The sequence below is a fragment of the Dermochelys coriacea genome, chromosome 2 (assembly GCF_009764565.3).
Source record: "Dermochelys coriacea isolate rDerCor1 chromosome 2, rDerCor1.pri.v4, whole genome shotgun sequence".
NCBI classification, from domain to species: domain Eukaryota; kingdom Metazoa; phylum Chordata; order Testudines; family Dermochelyidae; genus Dermochelys; species Dermochelys coriacea.
In genome coordinates this window covers 258,607,136-258,626,674 of record NC_050069.1, presented here as the reverse complement: position 1 = coordinate 258,626,674, position 19,539 = coordinate 258,607,136, and the positions used below count along the sequence as shown (strand labels likewise).

At 39.9% G+C, this 19,539-nt stretch overlaps 1 protein-coding gene across 1 annotated transcript in view; it reads left to right on the top strand.

The window, feature by feature from the left end:
• Positions 1-212: 212 nt before the first annotated feature.
• The window catches only part of LOC119850936 (sodium channel protein type 5 subunit alpha-like), a 95,838-nt gene continuing 76,511 nt past the window's right edge, over positions 213-19,539 (top strand). Inside the window, exons 1-4 of the mRNA XM_043509708.1 lie at positions 213-376; positions 14,506-14,800; positions 16,528-16,646; positions 18,649-18,765. Coding sequence (XP_043365643.1) covers positions 14,558-14,800; positions 16,528-16,646; positions 18,649-18,765 — 479 coding nt within the window. The 5' untranslated portion in view covers positions 213-376; positions 14,506-14,557. The remainder of the gene's footprint in view (positions 377-14,505; positions 14,801-16,527; positions 16,647-18,648; positions 18,766-19,539) is intronic.

The window sequence follows — 19,539 nt, the reverse complement described above, 5'->3', positions numbered from 1 at the left end:
ACAAACATACTCCTCCTTCATTCTCTCCCTTCCCTCATATACACACCCCACATACAAATAACACTGTCTCTGGAGTAAGAGTTCAGCCGGGTGGAGAGGAATTGCTTAAGGGGGAGATACAGACGGTGATACACGTAGGAGAATTTTCTAACCCTTGGGAGATAACTGGCCTGAAACTTGTTTCTCTTTGAATTAATGAAATGAATTCTGGAGCCTTTCTTTAGAAGGAGTGGAAAAGAATGTAAGTTTTATGTACTTAATGCATTCTTTTTCTTCTTGGGAATAGGAATATTAATGCTGGGAACTTTTACTTTCTTCAGTGACGTATTACCTGCTTAAAAGACATCTGAGAAGCTAAGCAATATCTTTCATCTAGGTGAGTGGTTTGAACAGAACATTAAAATTGGGCAGCAGTTAAAGAAAATGTGAATGTTTACTTCTCTGAGAAGTGAAATGGAGTTTCTCTCACTCCAATTTTAGTATATTGTATCCCTATGATTTCAAATAGGATCAAAATAACATTTAAAAGACATAGTATATGGTTCAGTAAAATTTGATCTGCTTTGATGTTGAGATGCCAGAGATAAGACTGTTAAAAAATAAAGACTGTTTAGTTATATTTTTTTCTTCAAAACCAAAGGGTCCCCTAGAATCTGGAATTATTTCAATAAATTAAAGTTTAATACCTCATTATTTTATGAGAAAGTTAAAATGTTTATTTTATTTAAGAACACCAGATACTGACTGTGTTTATATTTATATCTTTATATTCTGAAAATGAGAAAAGAATAGATCTTATATTAAAATGGATTTTTTTTAATCACAGACTTAATCAGGTCTCTGTTTTGTATTTGTAACCAAAATAATTCAGTGGGAAACTTGGAAGATGATATTTGGTGATCATGGTTTTATCAAGACCAGGGCAATGATTCCAATGAGAGAGTTTGTGGGAAAATAAATTAAAGAATGATGTAGCGAAGGGAAAAGTGTCTGAGATTAAATATTTGATGAGCATTTGGCTGAGAAAATGAAGATAAACTTTTTAAAGGCACCTAAATGGGAGTCAGAGGTTTGTTTTGATCAGTTAGGACAGTGAAAGGTCCTAAAGATTGCATTTGTGGTAAATCTCTGGAAAAATGGTATAAAATGAAATAGAAACCATACAGACACTTTGTAAATCCTCACAAGTAAATCTGTAGATGTACCCAGCTCTGAGTGGTTTTGGAGCTCAGTCCATGGTCCTGCTATGCATTCTAGTAGCTTGTTTCATGGGTTTAAGTGTTTAATACTGTAGATTTTTTTTAAATTGTAGGATTTGAACTGAAACTATTTTATGAGTGACGGAGATAAAATTTTTATTTTTTTGATCTTGGTTTCTTGCTAGGATAAACAGAGCAGGTGAAGATGCAGATTATGGCAAACTGGGAACTTTTATTGTCTAGATAGACTTTTCAGATTACTTTAATGCAAAATGGGACCTTCAGAGCTGCATTCTGCACATATGAGTTTCAGCTTCTTTCTGTGACTAAATACTTCTAGGCTAGAATTTGATACAAGTTGTAATTTTTTTTAGATTTGGAGGTCAAAAATTTCAGGTTTTGGATGATTTTCAATAATCCTTTTATAAGTTTGTTACTCCTAAACATAGTACTCCAGGTGTGAACCCTTTTCTATGTAGAAAGATACCATCTGCAAGCAATTTTCAGCACTTCAAAAATTACAAGTTTGTGGTATTTTCAGTGTGTATGTTATAAAAAAATCTCATCTTAAATTGTTGTTTCAGTGGGATTTTTATCTAGTTTTATCAGTTTTAACCAAAACTTCTAAATGGACAGTAGAAATATAACCAGTTTCTAATTTAAAATGTTGCTAATTTTGGGGCTAAAAACATACATACATTCATATTTATCTTAATTATAATTTTCAATACACTATTCTGTCTAAATATACTGCTTATAAATTGAATCATAATTTTTAGGAAAAATCTTAGGAGCAGTTTGTGATTTTCTAATTAAGCTAGAAACACGGTTACATTTCAGCTTGATAATATTTATCCTATTTTGTTCAGACTGAAACAAAATTAAAGTGGATAAATGCATATGCAAATTTACTACATCCCTAAGGTTTCTGATCATTTGCCCGTGTGGCCTTTAATGTTTCAAAGATTGCTCCTCACGGTCTTCTACAGTTCATGATTTTAACCACTTTGTCTAGTCCAAAGGATTTGTGTATCCTTAAACAAAGAAAAATAATAATTACATGATAAATAATTGAGAGTGCCAGAGACAGAAATCCTGTCCTCATTAAAATTACAGCATGGGCATTGAGGCATTGAAGGTTTAAGCATCCTCATACCAACCTGCCAGTGTTCTTCAAACCTGTCTCAAAGGGAGCACAGCTAGTAGCAAGAGTGTAATTTGCTTCCATACACATTCAGTCCTTAGTCTCTCTGCTAAGACCATCAACAGTGGTCCAAATTGTGATGGTGTCTTTGTGATTTAGGCAGCAGTCCACTTGGAATTGGACTCAGACCACCAATGAATTTCAAATGAGGCACTGAACAACTATCAGGTGGTAATAACTTTTAGTCAGTACTAACCAGGACTGTCATAAAACTTCTTTGCTAGATCCAAAATGTTCCAAATACTATTATCAATGATCTTACTCATCCAGTGCCTTCAATGGAATATTCTTTGAACCACTGTGGTGTCACTGCAAGTGGTTATATCTGAAAGATTCTGAACATCCAAGGAGTGCTTAGCACAGATCAGCTCAGAAGGGAGATCATAGAATCCTAGGTTTCAGAGTAGCAGCCGTGTTAGTCTGTATTCGCAAAAAGAAAAGGAGTACTTGTGGCACCTTAGAGACTAACAAATTTATTAGAGCATAAGCTTTCGTGAGCTACAGCTCACTTCATCGGACGCATTTGGTGGAAAAAACAGAGGAGAGATTTATATACACACACACAGAGAACATGAAACAATGGGTTTATCATACACAATGTAAGGAGAGTGATCACTTAAGATAAGCCATCACCAGCAGCTGGGGGGGGGAAAGGAGGAAAACCTTTCATGGTGACAAGCAAGGTAGGCTAATTCCAGCAGTTAACAAGAATATCAGAGGAACAGTGGGGGGTGGGGTGGGAGGGAGAAATACCATGGGGAAATAGTTTTACTTTGTGTAATGACTCATCCATTCCCAGTCTCTATTCAAGCCTAAGTTAATTGTATCCAGTTTGCAAATTAATTCCAATTCAGCAGTCTCTCGTTGGAGTCTGTTTTTGAAGTTTTTGAAGTCACTCGATCACAGACCTAAGAGTGGCTATACTTCAACAAAAAAACTTCAAAAACAGACTCCAACGAGAGACTGCTGAATTGGAATTAATTTGCAAACTGTATACAATTAACTTAGGCTTGAATAGAGACTAGGAATGGATGAGTCATTACACAAAGTAAAACTATTTCCCCATGGTATTTCTCCCTCCCACCCCACCCCCCACTGTTCCTCTGATATTCTTGTTAACTGCTGGAATTAGCCTACCTTGCTTGTCACCATGAAAGGTTTTCCTCCTTTCCCCCCCCAGCTGCTGGTGATGGCTTATCTTAAGTGATCACTCTCCTTACAGTGTGTATGATAAACCCATTGTTTCATGTTCTCTGTGTGTGTGTATATAAATCTCTCCTCTGTTTTTTCCACCAAATGCATCCAATGAAGTGAGCTGTAGCTCACGAAAGCTTATGCTCTAATAAATTTGTTAGTCTCTAAGGTGCCACAAGTACTCCTTTTCTTTTCATAGAATCCTAGAATATCAGGTTTGGAAGGGACCTCAGGAAGTTATCTAGTCCAACCCCCTGCTCAAAGCAGGACCAATCCCCAACTAAATCATCCCAGCCAGGGCTTTGTCAAGCCTGACCTTAAAAACCTCTAAGGAAGGAAATTCCACCACCTCCCTAGGTAACCCACTCCAGTGCTTCACCACCCTCTGAGTGAAAAAGTTTTTCCTAATATCCAACCTAAACCTCCCCCACTGCAACTTGAGACCATTACTCCTTGTTCTGTCATCTGCTACCACTGAAAACAGTCTAGATCCATCCTCTTTGGAACCCCCTTTCAGGTAGTTGAAAGCAGCTATCAAATCCCCCCTCATTCTTCTCTTCTGCAGACTAAATAATCCCAGTTCCCTCAGCCTCGCCTCATAAATCATGTGCTCCAGCCCCCTAATAATTTTGTTGTCCTCCACTGGACTCTTTCCAATTTTTCCACATCCTTCTTGTAGTGTGGGGCCCAAAACTGGACACAGTACTCCAGATGAGGCCTCACCAATGCCGAATAGAGGGGAATGATCACGTTCCTTGATCTGCAATCAATGCTCCTACTTATACAGCCCCAAATGCCTTTAGCCTTCTTGGCAACAAGGGCACACTGTTGACCTATATCCAGCTTCTCGTCCACTGTAACCCCTGGGTCCTTTTCTGGAGAACTGCTGCCTAGCTGCTCGGTCCCTAGTCTGTAGCAGTGCATGGGATTTTTCCGTCTTAAGTTCAGAACTCTGTACTTGTCCTTGTTGTATCTCATCAGATTTCTTTTGCCCCAGTCCTCTAATTATCATGATGGTGATGGGATAGTGATGCAAAGGTGGCTTTAAACCACCTTTTCACTTTCCTGATATTAAGCCAATATACAGTGGGTACCTCCCTTTGCACAGAGTAACATCAGGGCTAAGGATAGTGAGAAATCTTTCACACATATAACAGATACAGTACTCCTTTTCTTTTTTGTAAATACAGATTTAAAACACACAAGTGTAAATCCAGAGTGACTTCATAGAGTATAGAATAGAGTTACACTGGGTTTATACTTTAGTGCAAATAAGATCAGAAGCAAGCTTTTTGTTAACTGCCACAAATAGGTAGGCAAAATGAGGTATGATATTTTCAACTCTTAGTTTCTTTGTTTCTTCATCTTACTTTATACCTTTCAAATTATTATAAAATGTTTTTGCATTAAACTTTCATTTTTTAAGAAACGGGATTACAAAATACGTCTTTACATATTTCACTGTTTTCTTTAAAATATATTTTTAAAATTCACCAATATCATGTCTGTTTGATATGTTCATTTCAAATTATCAGAGTTTCATGGAATATAAGAACACATTTGAGAAAACAAAGGGCCTGATCTGCAGCAGCTTTGAACTGTTCTACTAGCCCCAATGCTGTCTTACCCAGCTCCCAGAAAGTTCCTGTCAAATGGCTTAGACCTACCATAGTGACTCCCCTGAAGCTAGAGCAAATGGCATGACTAGGGTGGTCCTATACCCCAGCTATGCTGGCTGCTAGAATGGCCCCCTAGGGCCTAGGCAGTCAGTGCAACTTAGAGCAGCCACCTTTGCAGTTGGTTTTCTCCATGGGCTGGATAAAATCAATATGTCTAGGAGAAAACAAGGGTGAAATCTTGGTCCCATTGAAGTCGGTGATAAAATTAAAATTGACTTCAGTGGGGCTAGGATTTTCACTTCAAATCTTTAAACAACACTTAATTCCAGTTACTTACAATATAACATATGAACATATTATACAAAAGTCCTTAACTGATCAGAAGTTTAAGTTTAAAAGGGTCAGGAGAAAATGACCCAAGAATTAAGAAATGTAATTCACTAGTGACAAAATTGGTCACTAACACTAATTATCTATCCTGTCCCTCTCCCCCACCCCATATCAGCCTAATGGGTCTCAAACCACAGTTCTGACCTCTGTTAAATGGATGTACTTCCACTGATTCAATGGCAGACAGAATTGAGATCATAGTCACTACAAGAAAAAGAGAGAGAAAATCTCTTCTACGGTAATTTAGTTTATACATCAGCAGTAACATCCCTGAAAAAGAAAAATTGTGAGGGAAAACACCTTTACTGTAATAGTTTAAGTACACATTTGGGTAATCATCTGATAGGTAATAATTTACAAAAATTATACCAAAAAGCTAAAATCTCAGCTCATCAATCATATATTTGGTGGTTTGCTAATTATTTTGACTCTTGATCTCAGCTTGAGCATTGAGGACTTGAAACTGTCTCCAACAAGAAAACTCTTCATTTTAAACACCAGCAAAGTATTTTATGAAAGGCCGTAATATTTTCTATGTGCTGTTGTTACCTCCATAATATCAGGGGGAAAAAGCTCTTTATGGCATTTGATTAACAATTTAATCGACAGATGGTCACATTGCTAAATCTACCCTTGATCCAATACAAATTCAAAAATAACCACAAGTGTACCTTTTAGGTAACATAAATGACTTCATGGGATACTATTGAAGAGTTCTGAATAAACAAGGAACATTTTTCTTGAATCCTGTATGTTAAATAATTATAAAGGTTAATTAGCAAAAGTTTAGGTACCTCACAACTCTCGGTGGTTGAAAAGTGTATATTAGAAATACTTCTGTTCCCATTTAAGCCAATGGGAATTTTGCCATTGACATCTGTGACAGCAGGATCAAGCCTTTATTTCCTGTGTAGCACTTAACGATTGTCCACAGGTCAAGACAGCTGTACAAATATTTAGACAAGAAAGCACACTCTGGCTCTGAATCCCAGCTCTGGCCAAGGAGTGCTTGGTAAAGTCACCATCAGAAGGGATTATAGAGTGCCTTGAGTTACCCCACAGCCAAATTTGGGCCATTCAGGCTCCACCCCAGTCCCTGCCTATATATTAGAGTACCTTTGGCACTGGCTACTAATAGTCCTCAGGAGAGGATGACATTGCTAAATCTAGCCTTGATTGGATACTAATGCAAAAATAATCACAAGTGCACCATTTAGATAACATAAATGACTTCATGGGATATTATTGAAGAGTTTTGAATAAACAAGGAACATTTCACTTAAATTTGAAGAAATTTTATATTTTGAGGGATTTTTTTGATGCAGGAGAAGAGAGAAATCTGTAACAAAGTCTTCAACAAAACAATATGAATGGTGAGGTCCGGGGAGGAGTGTTTTAAATGATTTTTTTAATATCTTGAGTTTTTGAGGTTGGTAGACTTTTATGGAAGCATTTTTGCTGATGAGCACCCATGTAACATTTGGCAGATAGCACAGCAGAGCAATTATTGTATTCCCTCTGTGCACTGCACAGAAATGGTATCATTTCATCCATCATTCACAGCTCTCATTATCAATACCACAACATCTGAATTATCCCAAACAACAGAAAAACAAATATTCGTTTGGACTTTAATACATTAGAGCAGATTTCATTTTAATTTCATGACAATATTATGAGCTGCACTGATTTCAAAGTCACATGCATGTAATATAAAGATGCAAAGAATGAAATATTGCAAAGATATATTGGTCCTGATTCAAGAAAGCACTGAAGGACATGTTTTCCAGAATAGGGATGTATTGACACATGTACTCAAGTGTTTTCCTAAACTTGGGTCAAAAGCACAAAACTCATCCCTTTCTACTAGAAAAAAGCGATATCAACTACCAAACAAATTTTACTTCCCAGAATTCATTATTTTCTCCTTTTTTTTTTTTTTGGTATTGTGACTCACTCTGAGCAGACTTCTCTTCCTAGCCTGGTGTTACAGGCTCCAGTTTTAGAACATAACTCAGTCAAAATTCAAAGACATTGAAAAGAAAAAATGGGAAGTTAAGAATGACCATATGCACTATTCTGCATTTCGCCTTCCTGGCCTCTGAAGTTTCTTCACCAAAGCAATCTGGCAACACAATGAGGAGTGTCTTGGTGAATATTCAGAGAATCATAGAATATCAGGGTTGGAAGAGACCTCAAGAGGTCATTTAGTCCAACCCCCTGCTCAAAGGAGCACCAATCCCCAACTAAATCATCCCAGCCAAGGCTTTGCCAAGGCTGACCTTAAAAACCTCTAAGGAAGGAAATTCCACCACCTCCCTAGGTAACCCATTCCAGTGTTTCACCACCCTCCTAGTGAAATAGTGTTTCCTAATATCCAGCCTGACCTCCCCCACTGCAACTTGAGACCATTACTCCTTGTTCTGTCATCTGCTACCACTGAGAATAGTCTAGATCCATTCTCTTTGGAACCCCTTTTCAGGTAGTTGAAAGCAGCTATCAACCCCACCCCCTCATTCTTCTCTTCTGCAGACTAAATAATCCCAGTTCCCTCAGCCTCGCCTCATAAATCATGTGCTCCAGCCCCCTAATAATTTTTGTTGCCCTCCGCTGGACTCTTTCCAATTTTTCCACATCCTTCTTGTAGTGTGGGGCCCAAAACTGGACACAGTACTCCAGATGAGGCCTCACCAATGCCGAATAGAGGGGAATGATCACTTTCCTCGATCTGCTATCAATGCTCCTACTTATACAGCCCCAAATGCCTTTAGCCTTCTTGGCAACAAGGGCACACTGTTGACTCATATCCAGCTTCTCGTCCACTGTAACCTCTGGGTCATTTTCTGGAGAACTGCTGCCTAGCCACTCGGTCCCTAGTCTGTAGCAGTGCACGGGATTCTTCCGTCCTAATATTGCCACCTTATACTTAATAACATTAAGGCAAGTGGCGAGCCTTGATTACTGCTCATTTTGCTACAATATGTTTTGTTTTGTCTTCTGAATAAAAGCTCTTGCTAATTGTTCCCATATTCCTGTGAGCCAGAATGCAAGCCTACAACAAGGGTTAAGAAAAGTAATAAGTAGGTAAGAAGACTACTTTCTCCTTCATTAACATGTTGACCAGTCTGGAGATACAGTAAACTGTAAGAGTACAAAACTCCCTTCTGTCCATTTCATACATTTCATATGTCTTGAATCACATTCCTCCAAATATTTCTATACTTCTCTGAGCTTAAAATATGTACAGTCATTGTGGGTAACATTTTTGTAAAGCACCTAAGTCCCATTTTCAGATGTTGTTTAGATATTTAGGAGTCCAAGAATCATTTAAAGTCAATGGAAATTAGGTTCCTAGATGCCCAAGTCCCTTTTGAAAAAAAAAAAGGGATGTAGCCTCCTAAATCACTTAGGTACTGTCAAAAATTTTGCCTTCTGTGTATAGTAGATAGATCGATTCTTTGCTCACGTAATCTAATTAAGCAAAACGCCATAAAATATGTGTGTAAGCAGAGTTTGGATGAGCTTTCCTCTGACATCTAGTGGTGAGCTGTGGAAAAAGACTTCAGAAGCTGATTTCGTTTGCATGGACATACCCACCCTGCCTAGGTGCTCAGCATGATGGGACTGCTTGCCCAAATGATCACTTGTGGCTGGTGTTGGATCCCCAGTCTCCTTGTTATGGGGCAGGAGTAATAAAGGTTGTTATCCTTGTTGTGTGAACTAAGGGCAGCAGAACTGTACCTGGCATACCCCAATGGAGGGACTCACCCTCAACTGAACAGCACTTGTTAGGCAGGGGACATGGGTTCCAAAGCTCATTGATTTGAGAGAGGGTAGGGATGGTACTTGTACCTGGTGATGTGGGCCCTGTTTAAGGGTCCTAGATACCATTTGACCCTTTCTCTCTGGTATAAGAAAAGAGTTAATTTAGACTCAATTGAGAGTCTTGTTACACGCTGCAGAGCTGAAATCACTGATACCTAGGTCTAAGTATTAGACTTATTTTGGGACAGTGTCTCTATTGCAAGAGACTGCCCAATGTGCACCAGCAGTGAGGGTCCCCCACTAACAGCTGAAATCACTGAGATCTGTGTTGTGTGTGTAGAGGGGGGGCTGATGACATCTTGGTGAGTGGGCAGTCGGTGGAGAGGCGTGGCAAGTGGCTAGTAGCACAGCTGGTGGAGAGGGCCAGAGCAGAGCCCCGCAGAGGTATGGTAATCAGCTGTTGGGGCATTGAGTGAGTGCCTGAGCCATGCAGCATTTAAGGTGCCTCCTTACCCACCATGCCTTCCACACAGGGTGGGAGGTGAACTCTGCGGATGAACCTCTGAACTCTGGGGCTACACTGACCAAGGACAGCAACTGAGAGTGGGGTACAGAGAAGGGACGGGCATGTTAAAGGGACTTTTGGGTTGTTTGACTTAAGACCCTGAGGGGAAAAGGACACTGCCCAACTTACTTGGAAGTGGGTCTTTCACTCATGGTTTGTGTTTATGAACCCTAGTTGCAGTGTTTTCCCAAATTAATGCTGAGTTAATTCTCTCCTTTTATTAAAAGTTTTTGCTACACTCAGACTCTGTGCTTGTGAGAGGGTAAGTATTGCCTCTTAGACGCACCCAGGGGGTGGTGTGTAATTGTCCCAGGTCACTGGGTGGGGGTTCAAGACAGTTTTGTGTTATATTGTTGAAAAGGAACTCCTAGATACTGGCTCCACCTGGCAGAAGGGTTACATGTGTATTGTCCAGCTATTGGTTCATAAATAAGAGGCACAGTGTGTTAAACAGCTTCCGATTTAGCTTTTATAATACAAAGTAATACTTGAGAGTGCCTTCATATTTGTATGACCAGCATTGACAGAGGGTGTGTGTATAATATTTTGTATTGAACATGTTTGTTCTAGTTTTAATATATTTTCTGATATATCTTTAGCTCTGTTACTGTTACCACAAATCATGGTTTGTGATTGGTTTTGTAGTTGTTGTTTTGTTTTAAGCGACTGGAAGGTTAAAATTGATACTGAAAGGATAGCTGGATGTGTGGAGTGAAAATGCCCTCTTTTCCCCCTTAAGCGCAGCCCTTTTCCCTCCATAAGAACGGCCATACTGGCTCAGATCAATAGTCCATTTAGTCCAGTATCCTGTCTTCCAACAACAGCCAGTCCCAGATGCTTCAGAGGGAATGAACAGAACAATTATCAAGTGATCCATCCCCTGTTGTCCAGTCCCAGCTTCTGGCAGTCACAGGGTTAGGGATACCCAGAGCATAGGGTTGCATCCTGACCATCTTGGCTAATATCCGTTGATGAACTTATCCTCAATGAATTTATCTAATTCTTTTTTGAACTAAGCTCTACTTTTTGCCTTCACAACATCCCCTGACAATGAGTTCCACACGTAGACTATGTGAGCAAGTACTTCCTTATGTTTGTTTTAAACTTGCTGCCTGTTCATTTCAGTGGGTGGTCCCCGGTTCTTGTGTTATGTGAATGGGTAAATAACACGTCCTTATTCACTTTCTCCCCATCATTCATGATTTTTTTAGATCTCTGTCATCTTCCCCACAGTCATCTCTTTTGCAAATTTAACAGGTCCAGTCTTTTTAATCTCTCCTCATATGGAAGCTGTTCCATACCCCCAATCATTTCTGTTGCCCTTCTCTGTACTTTCCCCAAATCTAATATATATTGTGACAAAGCTCTGTCCTTGCCTCCATGGGTCCCACATTTCCTGGCAGATTTCGCTAGCCTCAGAGGTTCACTGTGACCCTCCACGTAACCCTTCTCTCTCTAGAGACAAGGGTCACAGTCTACTGAGTCATTTTCATCATAAGCCAGCTAGCGAAGTGAGGAGAAGTTATCCTTCTTTGCACAGTCTCTGTTGTCTCCCAGTCTCAGTGATTAATCAGGGGGCAAAGGTGCGGGGAGGGGGGGAGCCTGGATCCACCCTCTACTCTGGGCTCCAGCCCAAGGACCCTAATAGTATCAGCTATGGTAGCTGATCTTTTAGAAACATGACATGTACAATTCCCTGGGCTACTTCCTGCACAGCAGCCCTCATTTCCTCAAGTTCCACTTCATCCTTACCTCAGGGCCTCCTTCCTTGTGCCTGATATGGTGTGTACTACTCAGTCTTTCCAACAGCACAACTTCCTCCCACAGCTTCTGACATGCACACTCACCTGAGTAACTGGGAAGCTTTTAACTAGTTTCAGCCAGCCCCTGATTGGCTTCAGGTGTCCCAATCAACCTAGTCTTCTCCCTGCCTTCTGGAAAATTCTTAATTGGCTCCAGGTGTCTTAATTGACCTGGAGCAGCTGCCATTTCACTTATCCTGGTACCAGGGATTTGTTTAGCCTGGAGCTAATATATCTATGTCCCACTACTTTTCTATAGCCATCTGGCCTTGCCCCGTCACAATATATATATATATTTTGAGATAGCATTCAAGGTGTGGGTGAACCATGGATTTTAGAGTGGCATTATGATATTTTCTGCTTTATTTTCTATCCCTTTTCTAGCTGTTCCTATCATTCTGTTAGCTTTTTTGACTGCTGCACATTGAGCAGATGTTTTCAGAGAACTATCCACGATGACTCGAAAATCTCTTTCTTGAGTGGTAACAACAAATGTAGACCCCATAATTTTGTATGTATATTTGGGATTATGCTTTACAATGAGTTAAAGGTCCTTTCTCTTTTCCTCAGTATGATTTGATTTCCAATTTTTAAGGGATGTCTTTTTGTCTACCTACCCCTTTTACTCTATTGTTTACTATGATGGCATTTTTTGGTGGTCTTAGTGTTTTTTTATTTAAGGTATACCTATAATTTGAGCCACTGTTCTTGTGTTTTTAAAAAGCTTCCATGAAGCTTGAGAGCATTTCACTCAAGACTGTTCCTTTTAATTTCCATTAAGGTAGTCTTCTCAATTTTGTGGAGTTCCCTATAATAGTGTGCACTCACCGCTTGATTTTTCTTGGTGGCCATGTCTGGTGATTTGCTCCCCTCATGTCTGATACGCCCCCTCCTTCCCATTGCTCACATTGCATCCCCTCTCATTCTCTGGACATACAGTGTTCCGTTTTTGTGATTCAGCTGCTCCTTCTTCATGTCTTGGCCCTCTGGCCAGATCATTATATGTTTTCCCCTTCCTGTGGTGACAAAATCCCACAGGATAAACCATCCCAGGCAGTCTTCATATCGACTGCCCTGACTGTGCCACTTTCCCAGTTGCCGGGAGGGTAACCTAGGCCTACCCTCTACTCTGGTTTCCAGCCCAGGGATCCTCTACTCAGTGGCCAAGGTCTGCAATGTCCCACTTTGCTGCTGTTTCCTTGAATCTTTTCCCAGACCTTCTCTCAGGCTTCCACCCCACCACCTTCTGTGTAAACTCTTCCTTCAGGGCTTGGATTCCTGGGGTTTCTACTCTCCTCCAATAGGTTTCCTCCTTTCACTATCTAATGCCTAGAGAGTGACTGCAGGCTTGCTCACTGCAGCCCTTTTTTGCTGTCATCTTCCTGGCTTTATACTAGCCCCTACTGTTCCTTTTCAGCTGGGCTCCATTATCAGTCAGGAGTTACTTAGGCCATCTAATTCCCCTCAGATGTAGCCCAGCTACTTAATTGGCCCTTCTCACCCTCATTAACACTTTCCAGTCTAGTGTGGGGTGAACACCCTATCACTTTCACCTTTTTGAAGTTAAATGCTACTGTGTTGGGTTTCTTTGGTATTTTTCTCCCTACAAGGATGTTAAATTAAATTACATTATGGTCTGTACATTCACCTCTTGGACCTGATTCTGTGTGCCACTTAGGACTAAATCAAGAATTGCTTCTCCCCTTGAGGGTTCCAGGACTAGCTGCTCCAAGAAGCAATCATCCAGCAGGGCTCCTATTCTTGGCAGGCAGCTTAAGTTGCTTTTACATTTTTGCTTTGTATGCCCCTTTTATAGGAGATGGAGATAGAACACTGGTATCAACTGGTTCCATGGCAGTTGGAGTTTGGCAGTTGAGCTCCAACGCTTAGTTCTTAGAATGGTGGACTCCTGTTGTCCATCCATCTGGGGACAAGTGGAATCTTATTGATTGGAGGGAGGGGACAGCAAGGGGGAACTTCCAGGCTTCAAGAAAGGAATCTGTTATCTCCTTTTTCAAGAGAGCAAATTTGCTACTCTTTGATGGAACTAATGAAGAGAAAGAAACAAATATGGCAGGGCACCTCCTCCGTCTCGCTGGGCTTAGCACTTCCTCCTCTTGCAGTGGGAGGGGGGTACTGGAGTAAATCACCCCGACTTCGCAGAGTGTTTGTTTTCTCATGCCGGATTTATCTAGCCATATTTTCAAGGTCCAAGGAGAACTCCTCCATCAAACAAAAGAAACAAATTCACAACACAAAATAAAAGGGATATCTTTTCCTACCCCCCTCTTTGGGGGAGGGTGCTGCCTTGTTATTGGCTCTGGGGTGCCAGTCCTTCCCCTAAACAGGGAGGAAAGCAGCCTCTCACTCTGGAGAAGTCTCTCTCCCTGCTGCAACTAACCCTGCAGTAGCTTGTCTCTCCTCCCACTCTCTCACCAGAAGAGAGGTTTGTAAAGGTCTTGGGCAGCCCTTAATTGGTCTCCAGAAGCCCCTGATTGACCTGAGATAAACTCTCATCAGTTTACAGGGGAAAAGGCTAAAATATCTGCCTTCCACCACTCTCTTACAGCTGTCCAGCCTGACTTTGTCACATAAGACATCTCATTTAATAAGTAATGCAAGTTCTGCTTGGTGGTTGTTGTTTTGTTTCCCTAGGAGATTGACAGCTACAAAAGCAGGTGCAGTTATAAGACAACTGCAAAGCCAACTGTGGTTGGTTGTATTTGACAGGTTTTTGGTAATCACTTACATTGATACCTCTTGTTAGCTGTTTCCACTACTAGGGATACAATCTATCACAGGAGGAAAAGGAGGAAAAAATGACTGACTTCTCACTACCATGTTCTAACAATTTCTGCAAGTTCACACGTGAATCCTTGGCTGCTATTGAGAAGCGAATCGCTGCCAAGAAGGAATGCGTAGGTCAGAAGCCTGAAGAGAAACCTCGGCCCCAGCTTGACTTGCAGGCTTTCCAGAAGCTGCCTGCTCTCTATGGAACTCCCCCTCAGGAGCTCATTGGGGAACCATTGGAGGATCTTGACCCTTACTACAGTGATCACAAGGTTAGAGCCATCAAAAAAGTTTCTTGTTTTAACTTTGCTTTATTAAGAAGTTCAGAGAAGAAATGCTAATGCCGAGGGGTATGATTTTTATGCCTCCTTGACCAGTTATCAGTAGAGAGCCTTTTCTGGTTTAGGGGTCAGAAAGCTAAATTTGGCAGTGCTTCCTTTGAATGATTATATTAAGACAGCTGTATTAAATCAGGTTATAATAAAACAGTTACCTAACATACTTGGAGTACTAAGTGATAATATAATAAAACCTTAACTTTATAATCTACTAATCAAACAGAATGAAATTAATCAGCACAGGGCATATGCACCACCTATTTTCTGCTTAAGCCATCCAAATAGGGTTCAAGTGGGGCTTTGATGGTGTATGTTAGCCCCCTTCACAAAGATGAATTTCACCCACACTGAATATAAAATGGGACACAATATAAAAATCTATTACTACATGATGACAGAAAACTGAGTTACTGGTTTATCTAAAGTATCTTGTAGCCTACTAGACCTATGTGTAGGCTGATCAAAGACACTGCATTACATGTAGCCTCTCTCTAAAGGCTGCTAATAGTTAGAATCACTTAATACAGTCTATGTTCCTATGTTACAAATTTTAATAAGGAAATACAGAAAATAAATATATATATTTTTACAAAACCACCAGTTCTTTGACAATGTTTTCTATAGAATATATTTTAACCTTTAAAATATACATGAAATTCTGAGACTTGAACCCACGTCTCCCTTACTCTGGTTAGAGCCCTATCCCCCAAGCTAATGGGATGGGTTTCTCCAGTCTTTCCTGTTGCAGTTGTTACATCTTGTATAAATAATTAAATATTCATTGGCACAGGGACTTGAGCCCAGGACTCCCATATCCCCAGGTGAGTGCCAAACAACTGAGCAATAGAGTCGGTCTCTCTCTGTTCCAAAGAATATTTAGTTATTTATTCAAAGTGGAAGAGCTCCAACTGGAGGAATTGATAAAGGGAAGAAGAGCGACTGACTGTATATCCCAGTTGTTAGGACACTCCCCTTTTCCAGTTTTTAGCGGAAATTCCAGAGTCCCTGGTTTCTCAGAAATTCCATGCTGGACCTGAGAAATCTTCCTGATTAAAATTTCAGCAAAACCACCTCTTTTGTGGGAAAAGTTTCAGGTTAGACAAATCAATATTTTTTTGATGAAAAACTTTTATTGAAAAATTCTGGACCAATTCTAATGTCAATATTAGTGAATTCTGAGAAAGTGGTTCAGTAAATAAAGGTCCTGATCCTGCAAATGCTTACAGGCATATGTAGATTGACTCTCATGAGTTGACCCATTTATGAATACTGACATGAGTAAAATGATTTCTTTGGACATTCTTTTTAAGATCAGGGCTAAAGAAGAAAGTTTCCTACTGAGAACTTCCAACTGATTAATTAATAGCCTAAAATTTCCTTGGGAAAAAAAGGACATGTAATGTGTTCTCCATAGTACACAATATTTCTTATTGATTCATTGAAAATTGTGTGATATAAATATATAACAAATCAAAAGGAATAGACAAGATTTACAAAAAAAGTCTTTCAGTTTAAACAAACAAAGTGCAAGTCCAGACATCAGATTTTTGCCTATAATCTGCAGCTCTGGCCATAAATACAAACCATTAACATCCTCAATTCAATTTCTGTAAAAGTTTAATTTATTTAATATTATCTCTCATGTTTTTGTTTCTTTAAAGACATTTATGGTACTGAACAAAGGAAAAACAATCTTCCGATTTACTGCCACACGTGCCTTGTGTATACTTAGCCCTTTTCATTCAATCAGAAGAGCAGTGATTAAAATTTTGGTTCACAAATATCCTTTCAGTTGGCTTTACTCATTCTATTTTTTTAATAATAATACAAGATAATGATAGTTATACTGTGCTTGTTATATTTGAGAACATATGCTGGCTCTAGCCTTTTTCTAAAAGCAATAATACATGTGCTCCAGATAGCTCACGGATAATTGTGAATTATTTTAGAAATGACTATTATTAGTATATGAAACTGGAAAGTACAGGGATAGATCTGTACAGAGGAAAGATGGCCTTGGAAATGAGATAACAGAGGGCCCAATTCTGATCTCACTATACCTGTGTAAATTGGGAGAAGTATCATTAAAGTCAATGTACTTGGTTCACTAGAGTGTTTCACCAGTTTTACACTGTGAAGTTACACTGGAGTACCACAGTGATACTTAGACCCAAGAGAGGCCATGATCCTGCCACTGTACAGATCTCAGAGTGCCACCAATCACATGGAGCCCTGCAAAGGTGTTATGAGCACCCTGAGGAGAAGTATGTTCTGTAATCCAAAGCCCATCCTAGCAGAAGGGGACAGGCTCCGATGGAGAGGTGCTGCATATGGCTCTGCAATGGTACAGGGAGGGTGATTTTTGTCTAGGGTCACCTCTCCAGCATGCTGAAGTGTGGTCACATGGGCTGGCAAGCCTAGTTCAGACATGCCATTTCTCCAGCAGGGCTGCCTGCGTTCAGGTCCATGGTGCTTTTGGTGCAGCTGTTGGGTCTCTGGAGGTCCCTGTCTGAAAGGATGGCTCCTAAACTTGCAGCTGGTAGGCATAGGGGAATTTGAGGAGGGAAGATCTTCTGCACACAACCGTGCTTCCTGGATTGCATGTCCACAGGGAGTGTGGTTTCCCACCCCTTCTGCCCTCTGCCCACTCCTCCAGAGCTGGGTGCACATGGATCACATCTGTGATGTGGTGACTGTATCTGCTTAGCTTTCTGCACCAGTTGCAAGTGGGGATCTGCTCCAGTGATGCCATTGAGCTGTGCTCAGCGCTTTTGTAGATCCCGTGTGTGTGTGGTAGTGGAAACCCCTGGCACCACTTTCAGGCTCACACCCATAGTTACTACAGTGTAAAATCAGTGTCAGTGATATCAGAATCAGTTCTCTGGATTATGTTCCTGGCTTTTTCTTTGTGATCTTGGATGAGTGACTTAATCACTCTGTTTCTTCATCTGTAAAAAAGGACATAATGTAATACATGCCTCAGAGTTTCATGAGGAATTCACTGTTATTACCTTTACTTTTATTGTGTTAGTGCCCAAGGACACCAGCCAGATGCAGTATAAACATAAACAAAGTCATGGTTCCTGCTCTAGCGAGCTTATAATACAATTTAAGATGGAGACTCCACAAATGAGTGTAACAAATTATATGAGGGAAGAGGAAGGATAGAAGGAGAGTAGTGCCAAGCAGTGATATATTTTCTACACATATCTTTTTGAACAAACGGTTTTTGTGTGAGGCAGGATGGTCTAGTGGCTAAGGCACTGACCTGGGACATTGACATCTGGATTCAATTGCCACCTGTCACAAATGTCTGTGTCACCCTGGAAGTCACTTCAGCCCAGTTCCACAAAGCTACTTAGGCTCCTAATTTCCATTGAAATCTAAATACTTTTGTGGATCTGGGGCCTTTATCTCTTTGCACATCAGTTTCTAACTTATAAAATGAGGATAAAAATACATCCCTTTCCTCACTCTTTGTCATTCTTACCTATTTAGACCCTGAGCCCTTTGAGGTAGGAACTGTTTCTTATTAAGTTTTACATGTGATGCCTAGTGCAATGAAGTCCCAATCTTAGTTGCTTAGATGGTACTGTATTATAAATAATGTTAATAATAGTGCATTATGAGGTGACATTAAAATGAATAACATCAAATTGTATGATATGCTTAACAATTTTATTTTGAAGTCAAATATTAAATCCACGACTGTTAAAACACTTTGTGTAGTGACATTTTCTGATTATACAATAATGTTCTTTACCTTAACTCCTGTTACTTACATTGTTCACTATGTTTATTATGTGCACTATTTTAACCAATTGTGTCTTCATGGCTATATCAGAGACGCCTGGGAAGTCTAAGTCACCTGAATCTCCTGTATGGAACAAGTATGTTGAGTAAGTATTTCTGTAGGAATTTATATTTCCTAATTCTCTAGTTCTAATTAGTTAATTGGCCTAATCTTGTAATCCTCTCACAGGTAATGTTATATTGGAGTCAGTAGGAATTTTACTTGTGTTAGAACTTCAGGATTATTGCTTTGTGGTAATAGGGCCATCATCTATTTTCACTTGCTCCATTGTCAATCCAGAGTAACTCATTGGAGAGCAGAATCTGAGCCATGAAGGAAAGAAGTGCTACATTTCTTTTATTGTTTATCTTTCCTCCACCTTTCATTGCTCTAAGCCCTGAAGTCCTTCCTCAGTTTTTACACATTGCTTACCCAGACAAGTCTCCCACCTATGTCAGTATTGAATAAGGATTTCAAGATGTGGTCCTTTGTCTTTTTAAAATTCTTTCAGTAATGTTGATTTGTACACTATTTGTTCTAGTAAAATATTCTGTCAGATGCTTTTTGCTTGTGGAACTCTGTCAGTAAGTAAGGCCCTTGTCTTCAGCATTGCCAGTTCTCGCAATTTTATCACTTTCACTAAATATAACAATATTTAGTATTTTGTCTTAAATCCCCAGCTTCTGGAGTCATGTTAAAACCTGAAAATCTCAGATTTCAGAAAAAAGGTACAATTCTAGCCCTCACAGTTGTAGAGGAAAACTTGAAAATGTGAACCCTAATGGCCTCAACAACAGAAGGCATTGAAAAAGAACCCCAAATGTATTATTTCTAAAACATCATTATTTTTAGGCCAATTGTGTGACTTTTTTGGGCTTTG